This window comes from Gallinula chloropus (assembly GCF_964237585.1).
Source record: "Gallinula chloropus genome assembly, chromosome: 6".
NCBI classification, from domain to species: domain Eukaryota; kingdom Metazoa; phylum Chordata; class Aves; order Gruiformes; family Rallidae; genus Gallinula; species Gallinula chloropus.
The window spans coordinates 15,675,709-15,703,164 of NC_140091.1; the positions used below are offsets into that span (position 1 = coordinate 15,675,709).

At 45.9% G+C, this 27,456-nt stretch overlaps 3 protein-coding genes across 3 annotated transcripts in view; all 3 read right to left on the reverse strand.

Annotated features, from left to right (window-relative positions):
- Positions 1-7,928: 7,928 nt before the first annotated feature.
- Positions 7,929-10,201, reverse strand: LOC311193407 (UPF0690 protein C1orf52 homolog B; the record flags this gene model as incomplete). Its single annotated transcript, XM_084266222.1, has 3 exons — positions 7,929-8,438; positions 9,583-9,790; positions 9,941-10,201. The coding sequence occupies 3 exons, from the start codon at positions 10,199-10,201 to the stop codon at positions 8,356-8,358; spliced, it is 552 nt and encodes a 183-aa protein (XP_084122348.1). The 3' UTR covers positions 7,929-8,355.
- Positions 10,202-13,451: 3,250 nt separating this feature from the next.
- On the reverse strand, positions 13,452-19,103 carry BCL10 (BCL10 immune signaling adaptor; the record flags this gene model as incomplete). Its single annotated transcript, XM_084266264.1, has 3 exons — positions 13,452-13,819; positions 14,886-15,174; positions 19,020-19,103. 3 exons carry the CDS (start codon positions 19,101-19,103, stop codon positions 13,452-13,454), a joined length of 741 nt encoding a protein of 246 aa, XP_084122390.1.
- Positions 19,104-26,997: 7,894 nt separating this feature from the next.
- The window catches only part of DDAH1 (dimethylarginine dimethylaminohydrolase 1), a gene marked incomplete at both ends in the record, with an annotated part of 55,968 nt that continues 55,509 nt past the window's right edge, over positions 26,998-27,456 (reverse strand). Inside the window, one exon of the mRNA XM_084266381.1 lies at positions 26,998-27,114. Coding sequence (XP_084122507.1) covers positions 26,998-27,114 — 117 coding nt within the window. The remainder of the gene's footprint in view (positions 27,115-27,456) is intronic.

The following is a 27,456-nucleotide window of genomic DNA, read 5'->3' on the forward strand; positions in this document are numbered from 1 at the left end:
CAGAAACCCAAATTCAAGCCAGTTCTGGTCCACTGTGCCATGCCATGCCAGCACTCAGTGTGCAATGTTGAGGAATCCCATCAGGAAACGGACCCAAAGCATCAAATAAGAGGTGAATGATGTGTTTTTAATCTGTCCGACTCCAAAGCAAGCAGTGCTGAGTTATTTGCCTGCAGTGAAGCATGTTGAACATGGCCTCTCTCTTTCTGTCTGAAAAATACATCTGTCTCCTCTGTTTGTTCATGGGGGATACAGAGAAGGATACTCCAAGGGCTTTTTGCGCAGTCAGCAGGGGCAAGCCCTAGCTTATTAATGTAGCTGTGACAATGCAAATCTCTGCATCTCAGGCACTTTTGAGATGCTTGTCATACTGGCTTGCACTCTCTGTGTCAGATTTACATATAAAAATATATATTTTTAAGATATATATTCACAAATGTTAACCTGAAGCAAAATTTTTCTTTGCCTGTCAACAAAGAGCATCTGGAAATGATCAATCTCTTTCTCTCCACCTTGCCCAAATGTCCTCAGGGAGAAATTAATCTGTTAAGACAACTACACTGAAATGGAAAGAAAAAAAGCAGAGGGAGCTGGAGAAGGAGATGGAGATGGAGAGGGAGCTGGAGAAGGAGAAGGAGCTGGAGAGGGAGAAGGAAAAAGAGAAAAATGTTTTTGTAAGCTTGCAGATGCTAGTAGGTTTTCCTGAGAAGAAAGCATATGGAGGGTAAAGAGATCCATTCTTTGTAAGACTAAAAATCCACAAATCCCTTTCCTTACTGTGTTGCTCTGGGCTTCATCCCCCATCAAGAATCAGAGGCTCAATGCGATGGCCCCTGGCAGTGTAACTCATATGTACAGTCAGCTTCACATACCACAGACTTTCTGCTGCCTGTAGCTGAGCTTTGTACACACGTACAGATTCTTGCAGGAATGAATGCAGCATCTTCAAGGAGAAACATCACATGTCTGGGAGCAGTGGATAAGCCAGGATCAGTGCTGCCATTTGTTCCTGCTCTCATTCACCACCACGTGCTGTACTTAAGATAAAAGCAAGAGAATCAATTAATAGAAAAAAAAAATCTAAGACAAGGGGAAAGCTAAGTTTAGAAGGCAATATTGGCATGCTACCAAGAGACCTCAAAGCCAGGTTGCATATAGTTGTGTTTTTCCCAGCTCAGCATATTTTGGGCAAGAGGCATGTCCCAGAGACACTCCTGTCTGTGCATGCAGTGCTCCTCGCAGAGACAGGGTGAGACTGCAGAAGCGGTTCATTGTGGACCCAGAGGCTCCTTCTGAAGCAACTCTCCCTACCAGCCCAGCAGACTGGTTTTGAGAGGGCACCAGGTGAGACTCAAACCAGAGGATGACTCCAGGAGTGCATTTAATGCACTTGGCACTGAGCTACGGGAGCAAAGCAGAGCTGGCCCACAGCACAGACCAGTTCACATTGGGCTCACCAATGTAAACGCAGCCACAGATTAAAAAGCATCCTTCAGCATGATACCAGAAATAGAACTGCAGTGGTTATATCACATAAAGCTTCTCAACAACCCTATAGCATTAACAGGGAAAGTCAATAAACCTACTTATGCTTATAGAATCAGAAGACCTCTATATTTAATGAACAAAAGCCATACGCAATATAATTGAGATAAAACAAACAAATGTTCAAGATGGAGCTGGCCTCCTGAAGTGGATTATTTCCCAAGTACCAGGAAAGCCAATTTTCCAAACATTTTTATTTCTGGTTCTTAATGCTCAAGTATGTCAGGGACATAAACACAGCTCTGTCAGAAAATCCTGCAGAGTTCCCCCGAGAAGTAGTGCTGATACCAACCGTGATGATTTTGCAGGGTAAGTTCTGGGAAATGCTATTAAAAACGATGGGACTTTATTAGAATGAGAAGGAAAAACAAAAATCAGGGTCTGCAAAATATTTCCAACATGAAATGACTGATTCATTTAAGCCCCTTCACATCACTTACTAAAGTCTGAGTTTCAGAGCACTCGAAGTCAACTGCATAGCCCCAGCGTTACTGTTCCACTGTTGACAAAGCGGACATCAAGTGAGATTTCCATCTACCACGGAGCATATTCAGCCCCGGGTGACGTTTGCCCTTTAAGCAAGTCACATTAGATATTTCCACAGTGAACAAGACCATTAACTTCCAGTTTTATACGTTGCCAAAAGCCTATGAAAGATTAAATGAGCTCTTTCAGTGTAAAGTCTAAACCCATACAACGGGTCAGTTCCATCTTTAGGACCTCCATTTCTTATGCAATGGTAGTTTCTTTCCAGTCCTTCTGAAGAGTCTTGAGGAAAAAGTTGGTTTTAAAGGTTAATTTAACTTCTGAGTAAACTGCAGGGCCTGTCTGTTAAATCCTTTCTGGACCTACCCCGACACAGCAGCAACGTAATCCCCAGCAGAACTCTGCTCCAAGGAAATTCGGACACGGTGCCCTGGAGCAGGTTTTGTGACCCAACAAATTTTGTGACCCAACAAATTTTGTGACCCTTGGAAATTATGTCTTTTGCTATAATTTTGTCATTTAGCTTCAAAACAGTTAATCACAATCAAGTGATTCCAATGCTGATGAAAGAGGGAGACTTACCTGACACAGACTGTAACTATCTAAACTCAGGTGTCCTTGACTGCTCGAGAGCCAGCAGCAAACAAATTCTGGCCTGACCCTGTGAGGACCTGGTTCTTCTTCCTGACAGAAAGGCTCCCCAATTACTTTTACTGGGAGCCTGCTGGTGGTGGTGGTGGTGATGGTGGTGTTTGGTTGGTTGGATTGGTTTGAGGAGAATATGTTAATCTTCTCCTGAGAAGTACCGTGGTTTAGGTTTAACTGCCCATTACATTTTTCTGGTGTTACCCTGTATTAATCCTGGATTTGTTTTCGTATCAGTCCACCTACAGAAAGAAACAGATGGTGGGAGAAGTTCAGCAAAGGAGTGAGAAGTCAACAGTGCTCCAGAGAGTTAAATTGTCCTTGTCTGAAGACAACAAAACACTGGGTCCTTGTGTTGCTGCTCACAGCTATAGCAATGCAAAGATGTGATTTAATTTTTGAAGCTACCAGGACAAAAGCATTCTCAAGATGAAGTGCACTTAATCTTCTAAATGAAGAACACTGATAAAATTATTTGATAAGGACCAAAAATGCTTATCTCCATTCATTGAATTCATTGCATTCTTCTGTCAATCCAGCTCCACAGGTCCTGGCTTCCCTGAAAATTCCTGCTTTTTTCAGAAGTGCCCTGAAGAAAACAGTTCAAAGGGACGAGCAGCACATACCCATTCCAGCCTCTGGTGCGATTCTGCCTCCCAGGTCCAACTGATCTTTGCACACTTCTATCAGCGACACAAATCCTGTGGGCTCCTCTGAGGACAATGTTGCTCCCTTTACCCTGTGATACTCTGCATTTGAATAAATGGTTCATGGGAATCTTTGTCCCTTCTTGGTTTCCAGTTACATGGCTTGTAAAGCTTTAGAAAGCAGTCCACCTTCAGAAAGCTACCTACATGCTTGCCTCAGGAACAGAGTCATTCCCTGAGATTCCCATGTCCCACAAGAAGCCTTCTGCTCAATGAAACCACTCTGTTTTGCTGCATCCTTCTTCAAACGTCACATTGGTCAGAAAACGCCTTTGGCAGCCATGGCATCGCATTTCTTAGCAAGGTGCCTCGTTTTCTCAAGGGCTTTCTAGACACATCCCACGCAAGCATTCTTTTGGGGAAGTTTTGTTCCTCTGTACCATTTGCCCTCCTGTGAAGTACAGAGAGAGGAGTCAGCATCTCCCCTGAGCAGCCTGGGCGGCCACGTCCACTCTGTCCTGCTAGAGCAGGGAGCCCGTCGGCAAGCTCAGCTCCGCAGGGCACCGCTACAGCCGCACCTGTGCCCAGGCTGCAGGGCACAGGGATTTTTCCAGCCATGTGGAAGTGAACCTTTCGGATTTTTCCAGTCTAACAAGCAATTGAGGGTGTCCTTCAAGCATTTTCTCTGGAAAGCAAATGCTGCTCAGCTGCAGGCATTGCCAGGGTCCTTTTCAACCAGTACAGCCATCTACCCCTACACGTCAGCTGTGACCGGCTTCCACGCTTTTAAGACAGTCCTGCGCTGCTCTCGCATTTAACGCAAAGGAAAAGCACAAACATCTGTGAAGAGCAGGCAAGGGGGGTTGGAAGCAATCAGCAGGCTGAGACGGAGACAGGCACAAGGGCCTTTAAAGCCAGAAAACCCGGGTTGTATCCTGCTGGTGACTGGAAGCACTGCATCTTTCCACCCAGACCCTTGCCAGGTTAGCAAGCCGGCAGGTGAGCTGTCCTGCCCCCGGAGTCAGCCAGCACAGCCCGGCTTCTGCTTCTCCCTGGCGATCAAAAATTCTTTCTCTGGGTTACCCATAAATTACTCTGCGTTTCCCTTGAATTCGCTTTCAGACTGGCGGCCCAAAGCTTATCACAACCCGTTTGTAAGTGGAGCAGATCTCCAGTGGCATTAGGGTGCATCCAGCCATCGCACAGGGACAGGGACTAAGGGAGGGATGCCTTCCGCTTAGCCCTGCTGGGAGCAAGCCTGCATGCTGTGAAGGCCATTACCCCCTGCAGCTCTACATCTATGCTGACCTGAATTCTTCTTTTCCAGATCATCCTGCCTCTCTTGGAAATCCCAGGAACTATTTTCTTAGTTGTTTTGAAAGTGGACCAAGGAAAGACTGAAGCAGCTGAAGGTCAGAGCTCGATGGAACAAGAAACAGACCGCTATTGTGCCACACAGTGTGTTCACTGCAAATTAACCACCTCCCAGCCACCACTCTTCTCAACAAATTTTTGAGAGAATTTTCTCAAATCAAACTTGTATTTGTTTTTGCTGCCTTTTCTCCCTGCTACACATAATTATCATCATCACATTTGACTCATCACAAAAACAGTGCCATGATGAGTTAATAGAGGACTAATTTTCTGAGCCAATCTTCCCCATTTGTCAGCGGGGGTGTATGTTCACTGTCATTATCTCCTTTTGAAAGACACTCCAGGATAAACTGTTCTCCAGTTGGAGATTTTTGTGAACATCTGAGCTATCAGGTTAAGTTTAGCAAGTGTTCACTCATGCATTCTACAGGTCCTGATGCACAGAGCAGCCAATTTTTTGTTGTTAGCTGCCCAAACCTGAGGGAAACGTGCCAGTCTGTTTCTTGTTCCATCGAGCTCTGTCCTTCAGCTTCTTCAGTCTTTCCTCATTCTACTTTCAAAACAATTAAGAAAATCTTACTACTGATTTCTTGACACTAACCTGATATGCTTCCTTTGAGCACTGCAGCATTATCGTTCTCTCTTGGTTTGTACAATCTGTGTCACTTCTAATCATGCAAAAAAGAGATGGAGTTTTGAATCCCCTTTTGGGGACTGCTGGCTATGCTCCTGTAGTTGCAAGTCTTACCAAGACATCTCAAGCTGCTTCAAAAGCACTGTTCTCATCAGCCTCTCCTGAAAATGAAGCAGCTCTACCAAGAAAACTTCCAGCAGCAGAATCAGTACACCCATATAACTTGGCTTTGGACAGGCCCTCACAGCCTTGTTTTGGATATCTTACTCAAGAAAAAAGAAGCATCAGTAGCTTTGGCCATTTCTCCTGAATAGACAAGCTGCTTACAATGAAGATTTCCTCAACCTGTAAATATTACAATTAATCCTTCTCCCAGATGCTGGGTTTCTCCTTGGAAACCGAGTATGAGACAGTGTTAACTCCAAGACAACTGGAAATTAATATATAATATGATCTGGAAACCAAAGGAGTGATTAGTGTGGTAACTTCCTGAGCTGCCCCCTCCACTGGCAAAGCAAACAGCACAAGTTCAAAAGCCTCCATGGTCACAGCAGCTGTGGGAACACGTCCTACTTCAGAGTTGGTGACATTGGCCTTCAGCTGTAACACCCTTCAAGGAGCCTTCAGAGGCAAGCAGAATGATTTTAAGACTTGAGAATTAGGCAGTCCATTGAACTGTAAAATCCTTCAAATTTCAAGAAACACCACCACTCATCCCACTTAACCCTGGAGTACATTCTCTACACGCAGGTCAGCTGAGGCAGATTTCTGACCAAGCGTCTTGCTAGAGATGCTGCGATCTGCAGCGCACTGCTCTGACACAAACTGACCTTTGGGAAACTGCCCCAACATCTCACTTTCCTACCTGTACAGAATTCCTATCCTACCCTGTTAAAAAAGGACCATAAGCAGTCTTTCAGATTAGCACCTTTAACCTGGCTACATTAGGACAGCAGATCCAGAAAGAAACCCCACCAGGTCAGAGTGAGCCTTTCCATTCACACTTCACATTCAGTGCCTTAAGAAAACCATCCTTCGTTGCTTTGTAAGCAAGGCACACTGAGACCTTTGATCTCTGGGGACCAGGACGTAGAGACCTGCCACCCCAGCAGCAGTGACAACCCACTGCCTGAAGCAGATGACGTAAGGCTGCGTTGCCTGCACGGAGACAGCTGGTCCTGCAAGAGAACCGTGCTGCATGAGATGGTAACTTTTAGTGGAAGTTTCACACACTATTACGACAATGAGGGAGAATTTACATCAGCATTCTAAACAAAGAAAGTACAGGCAGTTACAGCCACTCAACTCACCAACTGTGGATGCTCACGCTCCACTGGCTGTCCACCTAGCAAGAGCTTCATCTCAGCAAGCAGTTGTGTTTGCCTGCTGCACAGGGCTCTCCATCCCAGCAGGAACTCCACAGGGTCATCATCAAGGGCACAGGAGGGAGGCCGGGTCTGCTCTGCTCCCTGCTCCAGCCCAGCCATCGCAGCCCAAGATGGACCACACACAGATCCAGTGCTTCCTGAGCTTTGCCTCCGACACCATCCCTCACCTCAGAGCCTGCTGCGACAGCATCGGGTATTCATCTGGGTTTGTGCCAGGGCAGCGGGGGCACGGGGAGCCCTCAGCTGTGTACGAGTTCCAGTTTTGAATCGTTCCCAGACTGGACTGTTTCTGCAGCACAGAAGGGGTAGAATGTATCATGGATTTGGCCCGACAGCCTGTGAAACTGCCAAGGAGCAGCCACTGAGTCTGCAGGTAGAAAAGATCCAGAGAGAGCATTATCATACTGCCATGGGTGGAACTGCATAACTCCTTGCTAACTTCACATCCCCACTCACAATGAATGTAGCTTTATATATATTGAGGTTACTTTTCTTTTATTTTAAATCACTTTAAAAAATATTAACATATTAGTGCACACAGAACCTGTTCTGCCAAATTAAAGCTGGTCCAAGACAGAAGGAAAATAAAAATTATGAATGTTTCCATTAATAGTTTAACTGTATAAACTTCTACTAGTGGGGCTAATCTCCCACAGGCACAGAAACTTTGTCTGAAAGCAAACCTAGAGAGACTTTCCCTCCAACTCAGTTTGCTGGTGTGTTTTCATATACAGACCCGCAAACCCATGCAGCAGTGTATCACAAACCCGATACACACTGACAAGCACTTGGAAAGGATTATCAGCTGTTTGTACAGAAACAATTACAATTTGGCAGTAAAGAGACTATCACAGCTTTGCTGTAGTTTTTTCCACATGGATTCTATTTTCAGTTTTAGGAGAGACATGTTAAATGCTTCAGGTCTTCCTGCATCAATTGGTCTCATGTTTCTCTGATGCAGATCACACAACATCAAAACCAAGTATCAGACATTAAACTTGATTATTAGGTCTGAGTTTGCAGCCATGTATTTATTACAAACAAATCCCTGAGGAATCTGTTGTGTCATAAGAAACACACCACTGAAAAGCACACAGTACGGAATTCATCCCTCCTATTCACCAAGCATGCAATGCAATCAGTACCATACCGCAGATGTTTTCAAATGTAGCTTTATTCCAGTGACCTATTTGCAGTCTTTACGTACATTTCAAAACAACATTATGCAAACATATCACAGGACAGCATTTAAAGAAACTTTAGTATGTACTCCTTTATAAAAGGTTTTGACACAATGGAAAAGTCAGTCCAGAGAAGCTCACGTTACCAGGTTCCTTGATAAGCAAAATACCATGAAGCCCCGTAACCTGCATGAGCACCAGTATCCACCACAACGGATCCTTCTCCTAAAATGCTCTTTTAAATAAACAGGTTCAGATTTTGTTCAGTAGACGAGTTTCTATCACGACACTGTCCACTTAAATTTGTGCTTTCCAAAAGGCAAGCATACTACAGAAATAAAATTCCCTACCCAACAGGAGAGAGAAATTCAGTAAACATAGATTTGTTTCCCATTCCAGCAAAGGAATCCAAGTCCATTGAAATTCTCATTATGGTTAAATCCAGCACGCCCTGCTTACGACTTCTTCTTCTTTGTCTGCTCCCCAGAGTCTCGTTTACGTTTCTTAGCAGAAGCTGGTTCGTCATCTTTTTCATCATCTTTAAATAAAACACCGAGTTAATCAAAGTCAGCAAAGAGGGTATCTTTGTCTTAAACACTATCCTCATCTCAGAGCTGACTGAACCACACCTGAGATGCCCAGAAAAAAGACAGTACTATTAACTAACAACCTCATTTTTGGGATGCGGACAATACGGTGAATAGAAGAGGAATGATTGCTCGTTGTAACTACCACAGACCACTGAAGATAACTAAGAAGAGGTCTTTTTATGCTACTGCACAGTGCTTGTTCTAAAAGAAAATAATAATTATTTGAATAGATAAGACAAGAAGCCAGAAAAGTCACATTTTATAAGCAGGACATATCAAAGTCAATTAACAGTTTATCTTCTCAGTCTTTGGATGAAGGCTGACTTAAGAGGAATGTGTAGAGGTTATAAAAAAAAAGCACATGGGAGAAATGGAGCAAGGCAGAGACAGAAAAACTGCCACTGGGGAAGAAGCAAGACAGCACAAAACACTGTCTTTTGGAAAAGGTTTGCTTGACAGCTTTACTGGTTAACCAAAACATTGTCATATGTTCTAACAGCCCAGAATTTCTTCTGGTTTGGTTCTCTTGGTTGTAACTGGCTATTCTCTTTCTTCAGCACTTAAAAAAAGAAAAAATTGGAAATTCCTCCCTTCTGCCAACTGATTCTTTACTTCAGGCTGCCATTACAGCTTGCACCCTGATTAGAAGCCAAGAGGACAGTCAGCATGTTCCTCAGTACTGTCACATGGACATTTTATTTAAGGCCCCCCTCAGCCCCCAGGTTTGCAAGCATTACAAGACCAATCTGACCTACACCTACCTAGCTCAGGCCAGCAGCACCGAGAGATGCTTAGGTCAGACCTCCCACTCCCCTTCAGCAGTACCGTGCCCGATTGGTTTCGTATGGCTGTAGCACGACGGGCTCGTTAATCACCCCCTGCCGCCACTTAGAGGCACGGCAGGGGCGAGGGACTGCTGGCGAGCGCCGGCTACCCCCGGGCACGGCACCTCAGCCCGACCGGGCCTGCAGCCACGCTGAGGCTGGCGGCTTCCTGCAGTCTCCGGGCAGGGCGGGTTGCGGACACAGACCCCCCGGCACCCCCCCGCCTGCCCGCACGAACCCGGGCCCGTGCAGAGCGCCAGTCCCTCACCTGACTCCACGGGCTCCTGCTCCTCCTCGGGCAGGAACTTGGCCTTGCCGGCCTGCCGGGGCGCGTCGTCGCCGTTATCCTCGTAGATGTTGGACCACTTTATGGCCATGTCGACAGCAGGGAGCGGCGGGGGCTTCTTCTCGGGCGGGCTGTAGCTCTCCGGCGGCGGCACGGCGTTGGTCTTCCACACCTTGAACTCCCTAGGGGGCTGCAGGCGAGAGCAGGACACCCGTCACACCGGGCCTCAGTGCCCGCGGCACCGCAGCGCGGCGCGGCCCGGCCCCACCCGACCGCCCCGGACTGCTCCATGCCCCCCCTCCTGCCCACGCCAGGCTCCCTGCCCCGCCAGCCCCCGCACCTCCTCGGGCGCCCGTAGGACGCGGCTCTCCCAGTCGATCTGCTTGTTGAGCGGGTTGTAGAGGAAGGCGGGCGGCTGCGACACCCTACGGAAGAGCTCATCGGGCGGCGGCAGCCGCGGCCGCCGTCCCGGGCTGTCCCCCGCCGCCACGCCGCCCCCCGCCTGGCGCTCGTCGGGCTGGGGCTCATCGGCCTCCGAGTCGGAGCTGGAGCTGCCGTAGGCCGCGAAATAGCCCAGCGGGTCCTCTCCCTCCGCCGCCATGGCGGGGCCTGCCGCCGCGACACCGCCCGCACGGAAACCGGGCCCGCGCCGAGGGTTCCGGCTCGCCGCCGCACTCGCGGGAGCCAGAAGCCGCCGGAGCCGCGCCGCGGCAGCCTCTGCTGCCGCCGGCCCTCGGGAGGCGAACCCCACCGCTGTGTCCGTGGGGGTGCGGGCCCAGTTTGTCCATGGTGAAGGGGGTGCAGCAGCACGGGGATAGAGGGGGCGGCAGAGCTGTCCGGATCACCCCAGGAACTGGGGGCTGTTTCCCCTCTCGGTGCCCACAGACAGACAGAGAAGCAGCCGTGAAACCAAGGCGACCTCCATTTCTCCTTTTTCACACCTGCAGGCCTAAGCAGAGACAAAACAGGTTTTCCTTAATGTTCACGCTAACACGGGGCAGATAAAGCTTCGAGCACAGCCTGGCCCAGTCAACTTCAGCGATCTGCACCAAGATAACTGCCCAGAGCTGTTGGGAAAAGCTTGTGCCACACTGCCCTTAGCAACAAGGCCCACGGATCTGTTTCAGCATCAGCTAAATACCTGGGCTGCTCAGGATACTTCTATTGCCACAGAAGCAGGATATGGTCCAAGGAAGGGGATTTAGTTTTAATACAATCAATTCCTTTACTGTAAGGATAGTAACCCGTGTCCAGCTTATCTCCCATAATCAATACTGTAATTGTTATTTTGAAAGAAGCCCTATACACAAAGCATGACGAAAACAAACGCTGCATTGCCCCTCCACCGCCCCTACAACACTTGCAGATCCTTTTTTGAGTCATGCTCCTCAGCACTCAAAGGTTTGGTTTCTCCCTTGCTATTAATAAAAATCTCAATTTAAGAACAAAGTCAATATATGCATGGCTGGAAGCAAGACTTCGCACATCTTTAAGATTGAGTCATATAAAAAACCAACCCCACCAAACCCAAGAATGAGGTTAGCAATCCTATTCATGAACCACAGAAGCTGTGGTTAAGCAGACAAGGACTTAATTTCACATGCACATTCTCCCTAAACGTTACTCTTGAACACAATCCTACAGGCACAGGTGTTTCACACTGTCAGTCTTTCCACCAGAGACAAACCTCTGTAACACGAGAACAAAAGCCTCCTACACACACAAAACCAAAACTACGCATCCACGAGCTGCTCTTACAACCTTACATTTTAGTAAGGAGAGAGGTGGGCAGGAAAACAGGCAATTATACAAAAGAATTTATTCCAAAAGTTGTGATAAAAACATTCCAAATTACAAAAAAAAAAGCACGTTATAAACATTTGGTAAGATAATACATTCATGTGAAGTCTCAGGTTAAGAGGCTCCGCTGCAGCAGTGATCCTGCAGAGGCAGCCTTCCTGCACGCTGTGTGGAGCTCTGGGGCAGGCAGGACACCTCACGCCTTCAGATTGGAGACTGCAAGGCTGTCTTCTCTCACAGCTGATGCTCTTCCTCCATTCAGACCAAGCTTGCTCGCTCTCCTCCATTTACAGGCGTCCAAGAAGGGACCCAAACCTAAACACAGCTCTTTGGGTGGTTACAGTGGGCATTCAGACACATTGGTATTGAGACATCCCGAGTCCATCCAACTATTGTTCCAGTTAATGGGAGAGAAGGATTGACAACTACTCTTAATTTCATGTTAGAGCACAAAATCTTGCTACCATATTTAGGCACTAAACTTCTAGAGTGTCTTATGAACCACCCAGGTTTGTTGAAAAGCATTGGCACTGTCCTGGCAGTCTATGATCACGATGTACACAAGAAAACCAAGGGGTTTTACAAACCCTAAGGAGAATCCCCCATCTTTATTGAATGGGGGCTATTCATATATCAAGTATGGAGTGTAGTTGAACATTGCAGTTTATTTAAACCTACTTCCAAAACCAGAGTAAGCATGAAAAAGATTTAGGGACTCTACTGAGGTCCTGCTGACAGCCTGTCTCCACAAAAGGAGAACAGAGTTTAGGGTTATTACCTGGGTTTGGACTTGAATGGAATTACATGGCTACAGCACTGCACGAGAGCCAAAATAATTTAAAGCCTTAAATACAAAGCTACCCTTTGATATACTGAAAACAGCACATTGCTTTAAAGTGTAGTACTACAGATAAAACTGCACGCATTTCCAAGTAAGTCTGTCTTTGCCTAGTAATTTTAAAGTCATTATAGGCCAACTTGGTAAAAGGTAGATTACAACTCAAGAGTAGAGAACAAGAGAAACAGAGCATGTTACATTGCATCAAGAAATGAGAACCTTCCCATGTTGAACTAGTTTTAAATGTATTTGACTCTGAACAATTCAAAATGTACACCCACTCTTCAGAACAGCCAGACAGGTATCTGAAGTGCAACATATCAGAGTCCTGCAGTTATGGTTACTTTCTTGCTACAGGACTCCTCCTCTACTTACCTACTGGGACAAAACATACAAACTTTGCTCCAAAACAGCATTATACAGTAACACTTTTCATCCAGCCCACAGGATGCAGCTACAGCAGTTTACATTCCTTTTCCAATACTAATGAGAATATCTATTTAAAGTGCATCTCAAATCAAGAACCCTCTAACAAATATACAAGACCAATATGCTAAGACTTGTGGAAGTATATTTGTTAATGCAAATCATGGGGGTACTGAGTGCCTTTTGATTTACTGGTAGAACAGAGACCAAAGTTCAAAGGATTAAAAACTTGCTGCAAGTAAGTGTAGCTACAGATTTGGCCACATTCCTTTTTTTTTTTTTTCCTTTTCAAATGGATCTGCACACACATATACCGAGGGCATAATTTATCTTACAGAGAAGCACTTAATTTGGTAAACATGTTTAAGCTTTTCGGTAAGTGAGTTTAAGCTTTTAGTGCAGGAAGTTATTTTTCAATACTCAATACTTTTCCTAACCATCTTTCCCAATTCACTCATCACAGAAACTTTAAGAAAACAGATTTGTTAGTTTCTGTAGGTAGAAAGAAACCCACATTTGTTCTGCAACTTCAGTATCTGCAACTAAGTGTGAAATCTTAAATACGCTGGTTTGAAAACCAAACCTTTGACAGTGTAATACCACAATCTTCTGAAAAAAGCTCCCTGAAGAACAAAATCAAGCAGCTCCAGTCACCCAGTCACCAAAAAATAAATCCTTAAAAACAGAGACTAGCATAGTTTCCTCTGATTTTGCATTTTGGAAAACCCCTTTTTTACCTTTTTGTAAAGACATCACAAAGTTTCAGTACCATTTGGATTAACAGCGTTCACTGGGGGTGAAGGGAACGTGACCTCAAAGGCAAAAAGCAATTGTCACTTGAGCTAGTACACGGTTCTTGCCCCTCTGCCTGGAGCTCTGCAGGGAGGGGGGGCGCACCAGGGTCTCCAGGCCCTGGAAGAGAGGCTGAGAAAACCGCATACTCTGTATTTCCCATCTCTGCAATTGGTAAATTCATTGAATGAAGAGAGACAGCAGACACAAATGGGGCCGTGCTATAATCTTCCTCTGGATGATGTATCTGAGTAGATTCTTTGTCTTTCATTTTATCAAAAAAATTAGATTCATCAGAAAATGATCTAGAAAGATTATTTGTTCCTCCATACAGTGAGGTCATACAGGTGCTGCAGCTTAGACCTAAAACAAAAAACAGAGATTAGATTTAATTACACTATGATCCACTCTTAAAACCACGCTCTGATTTAATACCAGTAAGATCATCAAAGATCAAGTATATTTCTAACAGACTAACCCCTTCATCTCACCTGTGACATCCCAACATTCACGACAAATTAAGAAATACATGCAGGTTATCGAGGACAACATGAATGATTTCTTTGTATCAGCTACTATTTGACAAAAGATGTACCATAATTTAAGATGCATTTGAGAAGTCAGTTCAGCCCTTTGAGCTTTCCTTTGGCAGATTTTCACAGTGTTCTTCACAATTTTGAAAGCTTCAGCTATACGGTTCCACTCCGAAGGGGACTGCATTTGAAGGCTGTGTTATACGAAGCCAGAGAAAACTTCAGGCCTTTCATCTCTAGGGTTAAAATGTACTTCTTCATTTCTCTTTGATGGGTGTGGAAGGGGAACCAAGGTTGTTGGTTTAGAAAGTTTATACTTTATCTTCCTTAAAATATTGTCACTTCAGGCTCTGTGTGCCAACAAAAACACTCTACCTGTATGATGCAACACACGCGTATGTTTACAGAGTCTAATTTTAAGTTTTGGTATCAAAAGCACACAGGAGAATTCCACTCCGGCTGCATTTTCTGGCTTATGTTCTGCTGAGATGCAAAGTTTAACAAAATCTGAGCATCCTGCCACAGCAGCAAACAGCTGCAAGAGAAATGCAAGATGGAAGATAACCACCTATTTTGAGTTCTGAAGTAGAATGCCACAAAAGCAAAGCTGAACTGTGAAGACAGACTTATCCATGATAACAACACACAATGGGTCCGTTTGCAACTTATGATTGATGTGATCACTTAAGTCAAAAGGCAAAGCCAGGATACAAACATGCTAGGTAACATTTCCAAGAACATTGTTCCAAACACCAGAGGGACAACACCACCACCACAACCCACCCAATAAACCACAAAAAAAACCCCTGTACTAAGAAACATGATTTAAAGAGTAGCTGAGACTTCAATTTTGCAGACCCTCAAAATAAAACTTATGCCTTAGAAAAAGTTCTTACCTTTGAGAGCTTCGAGCTTTTCATTTTTGACTTTCAGCACTACGTCAGTTATCTTTTGTAACAGGAAGTTTTGTGTTCTTTCACGTCGGATAGACTCAATCAAAGCATCTAGTCCCTTTGGGTTTTCTGCTAAGTAGTCCAATAGCTTCCCAGTTTTTTTCCTGCTGGAAGACCGAGAAGAAATTTCTTCCGTGTCCTCTCTGGTGAGTATTTTCTTTGAACGCAGGTAATCGAAGTGTCTCTCAGCTATGATTTTATCACACAGGTAAGGACGCATCCTTTCTATAGCCTAAAAAAAACCCAAACAAACAAATATTAGCCAATCTTTCAGTTTATTTAGAAGCCTGCATTTGAAACCTATATGAATGAAGCAATTTAACGAAGCAGGTTAACAAAGCAATTTTTAAAGCTGCCACTGCATTACCTAGCAAAGATTATTTTTTTCTTGGAATAAAAAAAAATAGATTTTTAAAAAACATTATCTGATTTACTTATCTCTTTTGTTAGTTTTCTTTATGTGAACTCTGAAGTTTTAGCACATTTAGTAACAAGGTGAATGTTTATTGAAAACATTAATTACATCAAGTCTGTGATTATCACATTTTATGCTTACTCGGTGATTATTCAGAAAAGAAATTATTCCAACAAAACACAACAGCACCTCTCACTTTGTCTGCAGACACACTCATTCTCACTGACTACCCAATTGCCACTTTTCCATACTATGTGTGTCCACAAGGCACAACGCCAAAATACTGAAATTGCACACTGAATAAAAGCAGTCTCAGAGCAATGGCATGAATATACTCACTGTTTGAAAGGTTTGTTGAGTAAACACCACTATTTACAACAGTTCAACAAAGTACTGACACCCAAAATACATTAACTTTGCTCCACAGATGTACCTACTCTCGACAACTTTACTAGCTGGTTTTCCTCTTCATCAGACTGCCTTTTTTTGGTTTAAGATTTTACATTAAACACCTGAAGCAACCTGCGCACCTCATGCTGCAGAGACCACCGAATATTAGTGCAACTCTGATGACTTTGGCAAATGCAAAATGACCCTACCCTCTGCTGCATAACTTCGGCTTTCAGGTGTAAACTGGTTGCTTACATCTCCTGTATAACCAGCAGAGAGGTGGAATAATCTGCCCATGGGATCCATCATCCTCTAAAGAGCCTAACACAGGCTCAACTAACATCAGTTATGATGAAGCAGACACATCTGCCTCAAGCACTTCAGCAGCAGTGCCACTTTGTGTCTTTGGTAGCTATAAAGCCGAGTATCGCATCACTTTTCATTACAGGTCATCTTTCTGGGGAAACATGCTCTCTTTTGTAACCCTATTTAATTCTAACCCAACTACCAATTCATTTCGGAGGTAATTTTATAGGAGCAATGTCAGAACTAAAGACTGCTGTGTCACCACTTCGATTTCCTCCTTAGAAGATCAAGTGTCCTATTTTTATAGTCATCAAAAAACGCCCCGAACAATCTTTCTCCACCTCGCTCAGAGGGTACATACAGGCACAGACAGCACCAACATGTAAACAATATTGATCTTATTTCAGTCTGCACATTAACAAGCCTGCCCGATACCAACAGCAAAACAGAATTAATGCACAACTCTCTGGTTTCAGTATCTACTACTCTATGAATGAGAGCCACAAATGACACCCCTGTGCCTGAAAAACAAGCTCTCGTTTTTATGTAATGCTGCAAAATAGGCAGTTTCTTCCGCCTTCATTTTTCAGTGTGCAGAATTACACAAGTCAGACACCTACCAGCTGAATATTACTGATGTGAAAAAACTACCGCCCCCGGTCACATTCAATTCAAAAATAAAGAGAAAAGAAAAAGACAAAAGAGACAGAAGGAAAACTAGCTTTACATAAAAGGCATCTGAAGAGTTGGAAAGAAACAAAACTTCCTTCCTGAAGAAAGTTTTAAAACATCCTCCTGCTTTTTTCATTTAGTTTCCATAATAGCAGCACTTGACAATCTGAAACTGTTTGCCTTACAGCCACTTACTGGCTTAGTAAATAGAAGCAAAGGAAAAGTTAGATTTCTGTGCTGTAGGACATATTATTTCAAGCAGCAAAATGCTGGTCCAATTTAATGTGCAGCAGTGCTGACACTACTGGCAGCGCAGTAACTACTGTAAGAGCAGAACAGGGCACCAGCACAGGTTCCATCACTTTAGGAACACGTCTCAAGTGTCCCGTGGCAACAAGCTCACACCTGAATGGTATGAGCGCAGTGGGCAACACATATTTCTTCAGTTCTCATGGAAATCTCATCCTCCCACCCGGAGGATCAATCAACAAGCTCTGAAACGTGTCCGTCAGCATTGCAACACCAGAAGACCCCGTGTTACTGAATAGAAAGACCACTGTGTTTTGACTACCATCTTCCCGGAATAAGTCTTTCCCTGTACAAAGTGTATCAGTCCCTGTTTCCCCTCTGCATTATCCTCAGTTTATTTGGGACAGAAAGAGTAAAGGCACTAAATGGATGCTTTAAATATGGTTTTGACTACATTTATAATTTTGGACAGTTCACTGCCTCCTTCCCAACTCTTGGACATGACCTCTTTATAATTCTGCCTCAGGACAAGTTTGCCCAGACAAAATCATCCTTGCAAGTTAGCTTTCTGAGGTATTGTGTGACATAACACACACAGAGCTTCTGGGAAGGCAGCACCTTCCTCTGAAGTGATCCTATCAAAGTTCTTCAAACAGCTTTGAAACAGCTCAGGGAGTTTACACTGAACCAGCACTCTGTATCGTGAGGCAGCAACGTTTAAAATCTGAGAGACGAAGCTCTGAAGTCAGATTTATTCGACTGCATTTAGATGATAAAACTAACGCTATTTCTTCCCATACACCAGGTTTCCATCAAGCCCTCCAGTTACTATGGGAGATCCTAAAAGGTTAATGGCTGAAGCTACACACATGCAGTTCTGTGACGAACTCAGTCACCAACACAGATTAACACAGATATCTTGCCACACACATGCACTGGTATAAATAGCTCTTAGCTTTTTTTTTTTGGTGTAACCAGCGGACGCTAGCTGTGGTATCACCCTTTGGTTCCAGAGAAGTAATACCTCAGAAGATGTGCCTCACAAAACAATGACAAAGCCTTTAAAGAAAACAATGTACGCATAAAGCTAGTAAGAATCCAAAACCCAACTCCAAACATCCTTTATTGCACTCTGAAGGCACATAACCCCCCAAATAAGTCAAACACAAGACACTGTAAATTACAATCAGAAGCATAGGTGGCTAATTAATAACTGATGAACTGCGATTTTGTTTTTCAATTAGCCAATATTGCTTTGAGGCTGACTTTGCATATCTCTGGCTTCCCAGTCTAGCAAAGAGATCAGTAAAACCAGAGTGAATCCGGATGAAGTCTTTCCTCAGATTCCAGCCATCAGCGAATGCGGGGTGGGGGAAATAATCAGGGAGCTACAGAACGAAAAGCCTCAAGAAAAGTCAGCGCTGCAGCGAAGTATTCACGCTGTGCCAGAGCCCCGCCGACACCGGGAGACGCACACGCATCGGCGGCTCACCCCGGCTGCCGTCACTCACCGCCCGCGCCCCGGCTCCGCTCGCTCGCTGCGGCAGCGCGGGCAGGATGAACGCCAAACCCCGGCTGCTCACAGGCGGCAGAGCAGTGGGCGGCTTCGGGGAGGGCGAGAGGAAAAACGGAACTCGCAGGTGAACGCCCGGCCCGTGGTTAAGCTCCGTCGGGCCGTTACCCGCCATATACCGAGGGGGGGGGGAGCGGGGGCCCTCCGGAGGCCCGAGCCGCGGGCTGCCGCTACCGGCGAGCGGGACGTCCCGGGGCGCAGCCCCGTTCGCGGACCCCGGGGCCGGGCCCGCCGCCCCCGCCTCGCCGCGCGCCACCCGCCCGCCCCCGCCGGTGTCCTCCGAGAAGGCGGCGAGAAATTCCGGGCGGCACTGCGGGGCCGCAGCCCGGCCGGCCGCTGCTGCCCTCCCACCGGTCTTCGCCCCTCGGACGGCCGCTCCGACAGGGCTTCCGCTTCCCCCGCCCGGGCCCGAGCCCCACCCCGCCGCTGCGCGCCCCGGGCAGCCCGGCCTCTTAGCCCCCCCACCACTTACATCCTTCTTCACCTCAGCCATCTCGTCCTCCGTCAGCAGCCGCCCCACAAACCCCAAGCTTGGGGCCGAACCCGGGCCCTCCATAGCGGGAAGCCCTCCACCGGCGCCGCCGCTGGGAAAACCCGCTCCGGGCAGCGTTTCCGGCCCGGGTCCCGCCCGCGCAGGCCCGGCCCCGCCCCGCTCCCGCCCCGCTCCCACCGGGCCCTCGGGCTGCGCGCGTGCACCTCGCTCCGACGGCAGCTTCAGCTGCGGGGCCGGGAGCCGCCCTGGGCCAGGGCGGGCGGGGGTCCGGCCCGCGGCGAACCGCTGGGGCTGGCAGCGGGGTCCCGCCTGCCGCGCAGAGGTGCGGAGAGCGGCTCCCGTCGCAGATTAGGCCCTGCCCTTGCCCGGAACGGCGGTCCGCTGCGCCTGTCCTCCGTGCCAGCAGCCCGCGGGTCACTGAGCGCTCCCGCTGGAACGGGGCTTGGGGAGCGCTCGGGGGTAGGAGCCTGCGGCTTCCCCGGGGCGCGCCCCGCTTGCGCAGCGGCTCCGAGAGCAGCGGCTGGCGGGGTGCAGCGGGGCGGGCGGCTCGTACCGCCGAGGACGGCGGGGTTCCCAGCGAGGCTCGGGCGCTGGCAGCGGTCGGACCCCTCTGCTGTAAAGGGCTCTCTTCCGGGGTGCTGCGGCCCGGGAACGCGCCAGGCGGTAGGCAACGGAGCAGCCCGTAGCTCCCGTGTGACCCCGCGCAGCCCCACCGGTGCTGCTGCCTCGCCGGGAGACGCCCCGGTCCCGGTCCCGGTCTCGCCCGCGGGGCCACTTAAAGCACCGAAGACGAAACGTAATTTTTTCCCTTGTCCAAGTTCAGCTTCGGGTTATCGCTGCCGTCTTGAAGACTTGGCTTCCAGCAGTTGAAGAGGAAAGCGTATGGAAGCGGAAGCAATCAATGCCGGGTCTGGCTCTCAGGCAGGAAAACTCCCGGTTCTGCAAATACCCTGCGAAGTCCCTCTGCCTGGTGTGCCACGCTACTGCCATGTACTCCAAACGTGAACCGCAGCGATACCTCTGTACGGTGCTAGCGCTCCCAGCTTCTCAACAAACGCGTGGGACAGCATGTAAAAAATAAAGGAGCAGTCACTGTGCTTATCTGGGCTGATTTCCTGGGTGTTAAAATCACAGCCAGTCCCCAGACTGGTTGCCAGGAAACGCCTAGCCAGCTCTGCTCCCGGCCACTGCTGGGAAGGATGCTGCTGCCCAGTGAAAACTTCCCATCTGCCCTCAACGTCCAGTCCTGCAGCCCGATCGCGGGTAATTTGGCAGCACACAGGTCAGAACCTAAACTCCCACCGCAAGAAGCCTACCTTTGCTGTAGTCTTTTTTTCAAGTCCAAGTGCCTATGTTGCTCCCTAGTAGTACCTACCTAGTTAGGTCCTAGGCACCCAAATAGGTTGAAAGGTTTTAGATCCTCTGGTGCTTCCAGTGAGCTGATGTGGCACTTCTGAGACAGAGCCAGGCATCTCCACAGTTCCTGGCTCCCACCCTTGTTCATTAAACCAAATGCCTTTTAAGTCTTCCTCTTCGAGGCAAATTATATTGTAAACTTCACTGGCTCTGTACAATAACACTGACAAAAACAGCTATCGTGTATTCTGGATTTAGAGTATTTGTTAATAAACTTTCTCAGTGAAAGGTGAAAATAAAGCCATGCAATGCCTGGAGGGTTAGGCTTCTGGACTCCTGAGCCATGTATGAGACAAACTGTAATTAATTAACTTCAGCAATTAGGAAAAGAGCATAGAATCACAGAACGGTTTGGGTCGGAAGGGACCTTCAAAGACCATCTAGTTCCAACCCCCTGCCATAGGCAGGGACACCCTCCACCAGACTAGGTTGCTTGTGGTTACAGAATACAAGAATAGAATATATTTTAGCAGACTTAATACCAACAAACCCTAACAGGACTTAATGGTCCAGGCGGCTGGAAGAAGGCTATTTTCAGTGTGAAATTCATTTCAGGAGGTTAGCATCAGTTCAGCATTAAGAAGTCAGCCTCAATGATGAATGAGTTAGAGATAATTTCTTTAAGGGCGCTGGGGAGATTTTGGACACTGCATTGGTTTTATGAGGCTGTACATATGTAGTATCCCTCTAGAATAGATTTCTGAGCCAAAGAATTTTGGGAAACTACTTATAACCTAGCACTGTTCAAATCTTTCACAATATTGGTCCTAGAAAATAGAACAGTCACAGTTTGTCAGAAGAGGTCAGTCCACTTTTCAGAGCTGTGACTGGCTCCAGGTTGTCTCCTCTTCCTCCCTCCTCCTGCATGGAAACCCCTCTTCAGGCAGCCTGTCCTTACTGCAGGGCAGGGGCCTCTACCCTACAGCTACGTTTTGCAGAGGGCACTCCTTTTTAAATGACTGTTATGCTTTTGCTTTTGAAGCTTCTGCTATTCTGTGAGGAACTTCTTAATGTGGCAGTGGGGGTGGCTTGTGTAGCTTTTGTTATTTTTAATTACTGCCATGTAGAAACAAATCCAAGTAAATTGGTACCAACTGTGTAGCCATATCCACAGGAGACAAAGATGCATGTGAATGCAGCTGTTCACTGTATTAGTTGCACTAAGCTAAATATATCTACATTAGACATAGCACTGATTCAGCTATAACAGTACAAAATGATGCTTTTAACCAGTGTAGTTCAATTAGTACAAGGTCTGTACTAATCAGCCCTAGTGAAAGCTTTCCTGTTTCTTCAGCAAGACCAGCACTGGAATAGGGTTTAGTTAAAGTCCTATTACTAGAGAAACTGGACAGTTTGGAAGGGATGGTATAATGCGGTTTGGGGTTTTTATACTACAGTACTGATAATTGATGCTGGACTTAAAACGTTGGAGCAATATTGAGGCCTTGAAGAACTGGAAGCTGGGTTGCCACCAGGTGGCACTGAAAGCCCACGAGCACTTAAGATGTGTCCACCGAGCCTGGAGCAGTTTGCTTTGTCTGCCGAGGTCGCTAATCCGAGTATCATAACCTACTGATAATACAGCACGAGGGTGCAAGCTGGGCTCAGCCCCACACGCACCTTTTGTAGCACACGCCAAGCAGCATTTAGATGTAAAACATGCGACCACCTGTCACGTTACCACAAAGGGACGTCTGCAATGCAGTCACCTCTCGGCATCTGGGGGAGGAGAGGCACAAGAGCTACCTGAGTAACTCAGCCACGTCGGTCACACCACTAAACCTTTGTAGCTTCACCGCTTGGAACTTACAGTAAACACAGGAGCTACAAAGAAATTACTATACTATGTTGACATCAGTTTAGGTATCTTGGACAGCAAAAAAATGTGGTCACATAAATGTAGTGTCTAGAACACTGAGGCAATACCCCCTTTCTATACATCATTCTTTCTATACATTATTCTTAAATGGAGAGTCTAAAATCACGATTTGCTTCTAAAGAGTCAAGATTTCCTCTAACAGGCTTAAAGGCTTGAGCACTAGTGTCTGTAACTGGCTTTATTTCTAGGCACTTAACAAGCTCCCAAATGAAAAGGTAGTGTGAAACAGCACCACATCAAACGCATACGCTTTCAGTTTCAAAACAAGAGGCAAAAACTACAGGGTGCACAGTACAACTGACACTTTATTCCTTCATGATGGGGATATGTAGTATTGAAATTGCAAGAGTCACAAAAGAAATAAATCAAAGTGCAAACCTCTATTAGATTATGGAATGTATTGATGGTTTTGGCACAAAAAGTGGGGCACTACATACTGCGTTGAGATTTTAAGTTTAATGAAATGTAACGCTTCTGTGTTCAGTAGTCATATTTGTGCACTGCAGAACAATACAATGTAAAACAGTGACTAACACGATTCACATGCAACTCTATACAAGTTACATCATACGTCCAGTTAGAACTTTTCTGAAAATACATGTTCACAATCACTTCACAAATACCGTTCTTTAATCGGTCTTATCTGTTCAGCTTCCTTATTGATAAAAGCAAAAATAGAGAATCTTAATTAGTAAATTATTTTCCCCAAATGGTTCCATGTGAATGTTGATGTTTTATATCAGAGTAATTTGGCTCTGACTTCACTGATATAGCATCTAAGAAGCTGAGTGAAATAAAGCTCACGTTTTTCCGTAACTCATCCTCGATTTGCTGCAGACAAACAGCATCCTGTGCACTGACTTTTTGTTTTTAAAACTGGACATAGTGTTGCTTATGAGCTCTGTACCTATCACATGGAAATCACCAGGAAAATCAGAGCATAGCTTCATACCACGGCATCTATCCAAGACTGACAAGCAGTGTATAGCATGGAAAAGACAACACAGGAATGGAAGAATTCAAGTTTAGCTTATAAGTTACAGTATGCATTCACATTTTCATTGCAGAGAGAGACACTGCATTCACATTCTGGTGAAGAGAGAAACCCACGGATCACAGCTCTTCCTAAACTCTTGGCAAAGAGAACATCCGTGAAAGGTCTATAACACACACTGTATCTCTTTCATTTGAGCCAGGCTAAACTGATTGCTCACAGGAAAAAAGCCCAAGCAAACAAAGCAACCTGCTTGATGAGTAATTCAAGCCCCACTGCTGAGCTGTTAACCACAAGAACTGCACTGGCCTGCGATGATAACAACTGTCAGGCTGTGTGACAAGTGCTTTATGTGGGCAGCTATTAGTGCTCAGTGTCTCATCTCCTTTTTTTGGCTTGGGATTTCATTTTATTATTTATATTAGTCAAGGATGATGATTTATACCAGGCATCTGAGGAACGTTCTGGTGACAAGATGTACAGGATGCCGTTAGATGCATACGTATCACAGCAGCAATGTCCTCACAACTGAATTCTTCATTTGGGCAACAGAAAAAAATAGCAAACAGCAGGAACAAGAAGCATTTGGCATGACTTTATGTCTTAGTACCATACTGCAAATGCACAAACTGAAGTGCCCTTAATGTTTTTGCTTTATAATGCCACAATAAAGAGTAATTCTAGAAGCAGAGAGAGGTGAGAGCAATCTCACTGACCAGCTTAGGTAACTTTTGGCATTGGGCTAAAATGTAATTTTGAGCATCTATGCTAGGAGACTATGACACCTACAGAGACAAAGCAAGTGAGATTAAGAGCACCTAAATTCTGTGCCTGAAGTTGGAACACAACTTGAAATCATCCCCTGAGGGAGCCCAGGTCCCTCAGCCATTCCCTGGCTTTCAGTATACCACAACACTGCCCTGAAGGCAAGGAAGTCTAATGGCAATAGGTAAAAACCCAACTCCTGTGTCCACAGAGATGTGATTGCCCCTCTTCCTCCTTTAGGGAGCCAGGGGAATTCAGTGTCACCTTTCTATTGCTTTCAGGGACACAAGATGTCAGAAATGTCCACCACAAATACTTCTCTTTTCTGGAGTGATCCTAAAGAAGAGGAGTCACCTTCCTCACTCTGGCTCTGTAGCTCCTGTTGACAGTCATCCTTCCAGCTCCAAGGAAGCTGCTCAGAGCCAAAGCATACCCCCCCCCCCCCCCCCAGTTTCTCCTCCCTCCTGGCACCTACTCAGGGAAGGAATGGGTTTAGGGATACTTTGGAGTGACAACAGAGAGGGAAGAGTGCAGAAAGAGAAGAATAAAGTAGAACTGAAGCAACAGAAAGGGGGTTAAAAGAGAAAAGTGCTCATCATGCCTTAAATTAGAAATGAGTCTGCAGAAGAGAGAGACAGATGAAAGGTGAGAGGGTGGAAGGAAAAAACAAACCCCACAGAAAGACCGAGAAATTTAATAGAACTCCCACAGCCTAACACTGTCCCAGTGTAGCTGGGTGCTCTGGCTCCCAACGAGAGTGGGGAAAGTGGGACTGAAGGATATGGCAGGAGATGCACGGACAGGTCAGAGGGATTCTGTTCTGGCTTTGTATGACAGCTCCCATGGCTGTACAGGTTTTTAACAGAGTATGGCCTGCCTCTAAAAGTTAAATACTACAGGGTCACTTTTTGGCACAGAATCTTTGTTTAATGTCAAGTCATTTTAAAATCCAAGATGCTTTGTCAGGTATTTAAAAAGCACCAAGGGAAGGTGGGAAAAGGGATTCCCCACTGCAATGTTTACATCCATAGAGTCTGATCACCTGAGTCAGACTTAAATGGTGGTGCACAGGAATGGAGGCGACATGAGGAGAACCCTTTGGGACAGCATGATGTCATAAAACCAGCACCTGCTGTTTGGCTGGCTAAAGACTTCCTTTGGGACATGCTCTCTCTTCAGATACATTATATTCACTTAGCAGTGCACTCTCTGCACTCTCTCTCATGATGCCTCGTGTCATCATAACATACAGTGTGCCCACAAAGCATCAGATGTATTCTGGTAGCTGCCAGGAGGTTTCCTCCTCATTAGCCACTGAGATGAAGTGAGAGATACACTGAGGAGTACCTACGGATACGAGTACTTGTGTTTCCTCCCTTATGACTGCACAACAAAGCATGCAGGTTTCCAGAGGATATCCAAGCATGTGCTTGGTTAATGCTGATTGCTTTCCTGCAGACCACACTGCCTGAGTGCCCCCTGCTCGCTTCCCACTGTACCTCGGCAATGTGCCACAAGTGGTTCAGGAAAGGTGGAGGGGATGTCTAGGAAGCTGATAACATGTTCAGACTATGTGTCAGCCTCTGGAGAGTTCCCACCATTGCCTCTGTTTGGGAATTTCTCTAGCTTTAGTTTACAAATGATTTAAGAAGCAGCATGAGAATACAAGGGGGTATGCTTCACTTTACTGTGGTGAAAAAGAAGTATGACTCAGCGGGTAAACATGCCGTGGAATTCGCTACAGAAATTGTATTTGTTTTAACTGAATACCACAGTAAATATTCATGCAATTAATGAAAATAAGATGGTTATGGTTCCAAGAAAAACTGCTCCAAGGGCAGATAAAGTACAAATGCCAATCTTTCAGGAAAAAATAGCTTCCCTTATTCATGAGCATAATCCAGGAATAGCTGTCCTTCAACTCCTCCTGTCACCCTTTTCTTTTAAATTTTGCTATAAGTGGCCTCCAAAAAAGGAGAAAACAGAGACAGAAATAAATAAACAGTAAACCAAGAGAATTAACCCCTCCCATATTTTAGATTACTTTTGTCAGCTTAACTTCCCAAAAGACTCTCAGCCTTTCATTTTTGTAGCCTGGGTGCTCCCTGGGATCTGGATTTTTAAAAAACTCCTCTTCCATTCTCACCAAATCAAAAGTCACGGCATTAAGCAGCAAACCAGGACCTGAACTGTCAGGACGTATCTTGTGTGGCTGTGCTACTATCCCTTTTGCTGTCAGACAGTGCTCTTTGAGCTCTCCCCGTCAGAGGAAGTTTTTTCTGTAGTTGCTACCTGGTGCCTGAAACTGACTCCAGCCAGAACTCTGCCCAGTGCCAGCATCGCGATACGGCCAGGGCAGTGAGACAGTCCGTTGCCTGTTGTTCCAGCAGGCATATGGAAAGCTTCCCTAACACACAAGATACCAAGTTCATGAGGCCACTGAGTTTTCTTCAGTCTCCCCAGTAACTTGTATCACTGAAAGTAAAGTGGATCAAGGAAGGAAATAAGAAGAGGCAGAGCAAGGAAGAGAAAAATGACAGAAGGGAAAAGTGTAAATACAACAGAGGTGCTCGAAATGTTAAGAATTAGTTGGTTTTCGTAAAATTTCCACACAGATATGTTAAGTCACTAAAGCTAGGGGTTAGCCATTGTAATTGTCTTCTGCTAGCCCATGGGACTAGCATAGTTTAGAGTTATGTGCCCCCCAACAAACCGTACATCCACCTTAAATACCATCTACAAGGACATAATAAAAATACACAAAGCAAAAAGTTTGTAAACAAGGGTTAGTAGCACAGTGGTACAGTAGATTGTCAATAAAAACAATAAAAGTGTGGATACAGATTCGTCTACCTTGTGTGTAACATTATTGCCAGTTACAAGGGAGGGACTCTGTAAACTCATAATTCTGAATTTTTGTTAATAAGCACAGAGCAACAGGTGAGTGCCCCATCTACTTTCTCCAGCTCTGTGTTGGCTATTGGGATCAGCATGTGGTCCTTCAGTTTTTCAAAAACCTGTTTAGGAAAGAAAACAGAACAGAAATCATTACATTTTACGGCTGTTTTCCCTTTTCTCTCAGTACTTACAGAACAAACATGCATGGATTTACCAGCAGGTGTGAAGCTGCCTGATCACTTGTGATCAACAGTAATATTTACAGTTTACATGGCCTTCTGGATGTAGGACTTGTGCACATCACTGCTGCGGGGAAGGGAACTGGTGCTACTTCCAGTGATGCCAAAGCAGCACACCAAGGGCAGAAGAGAGGAATTAACTCAGCAATGGAGATGAGAAGAGAGCCCAGGCCTTCCACCATCTGGTATTTCATGATGGGATGCACCAGCCCATTCTGGACA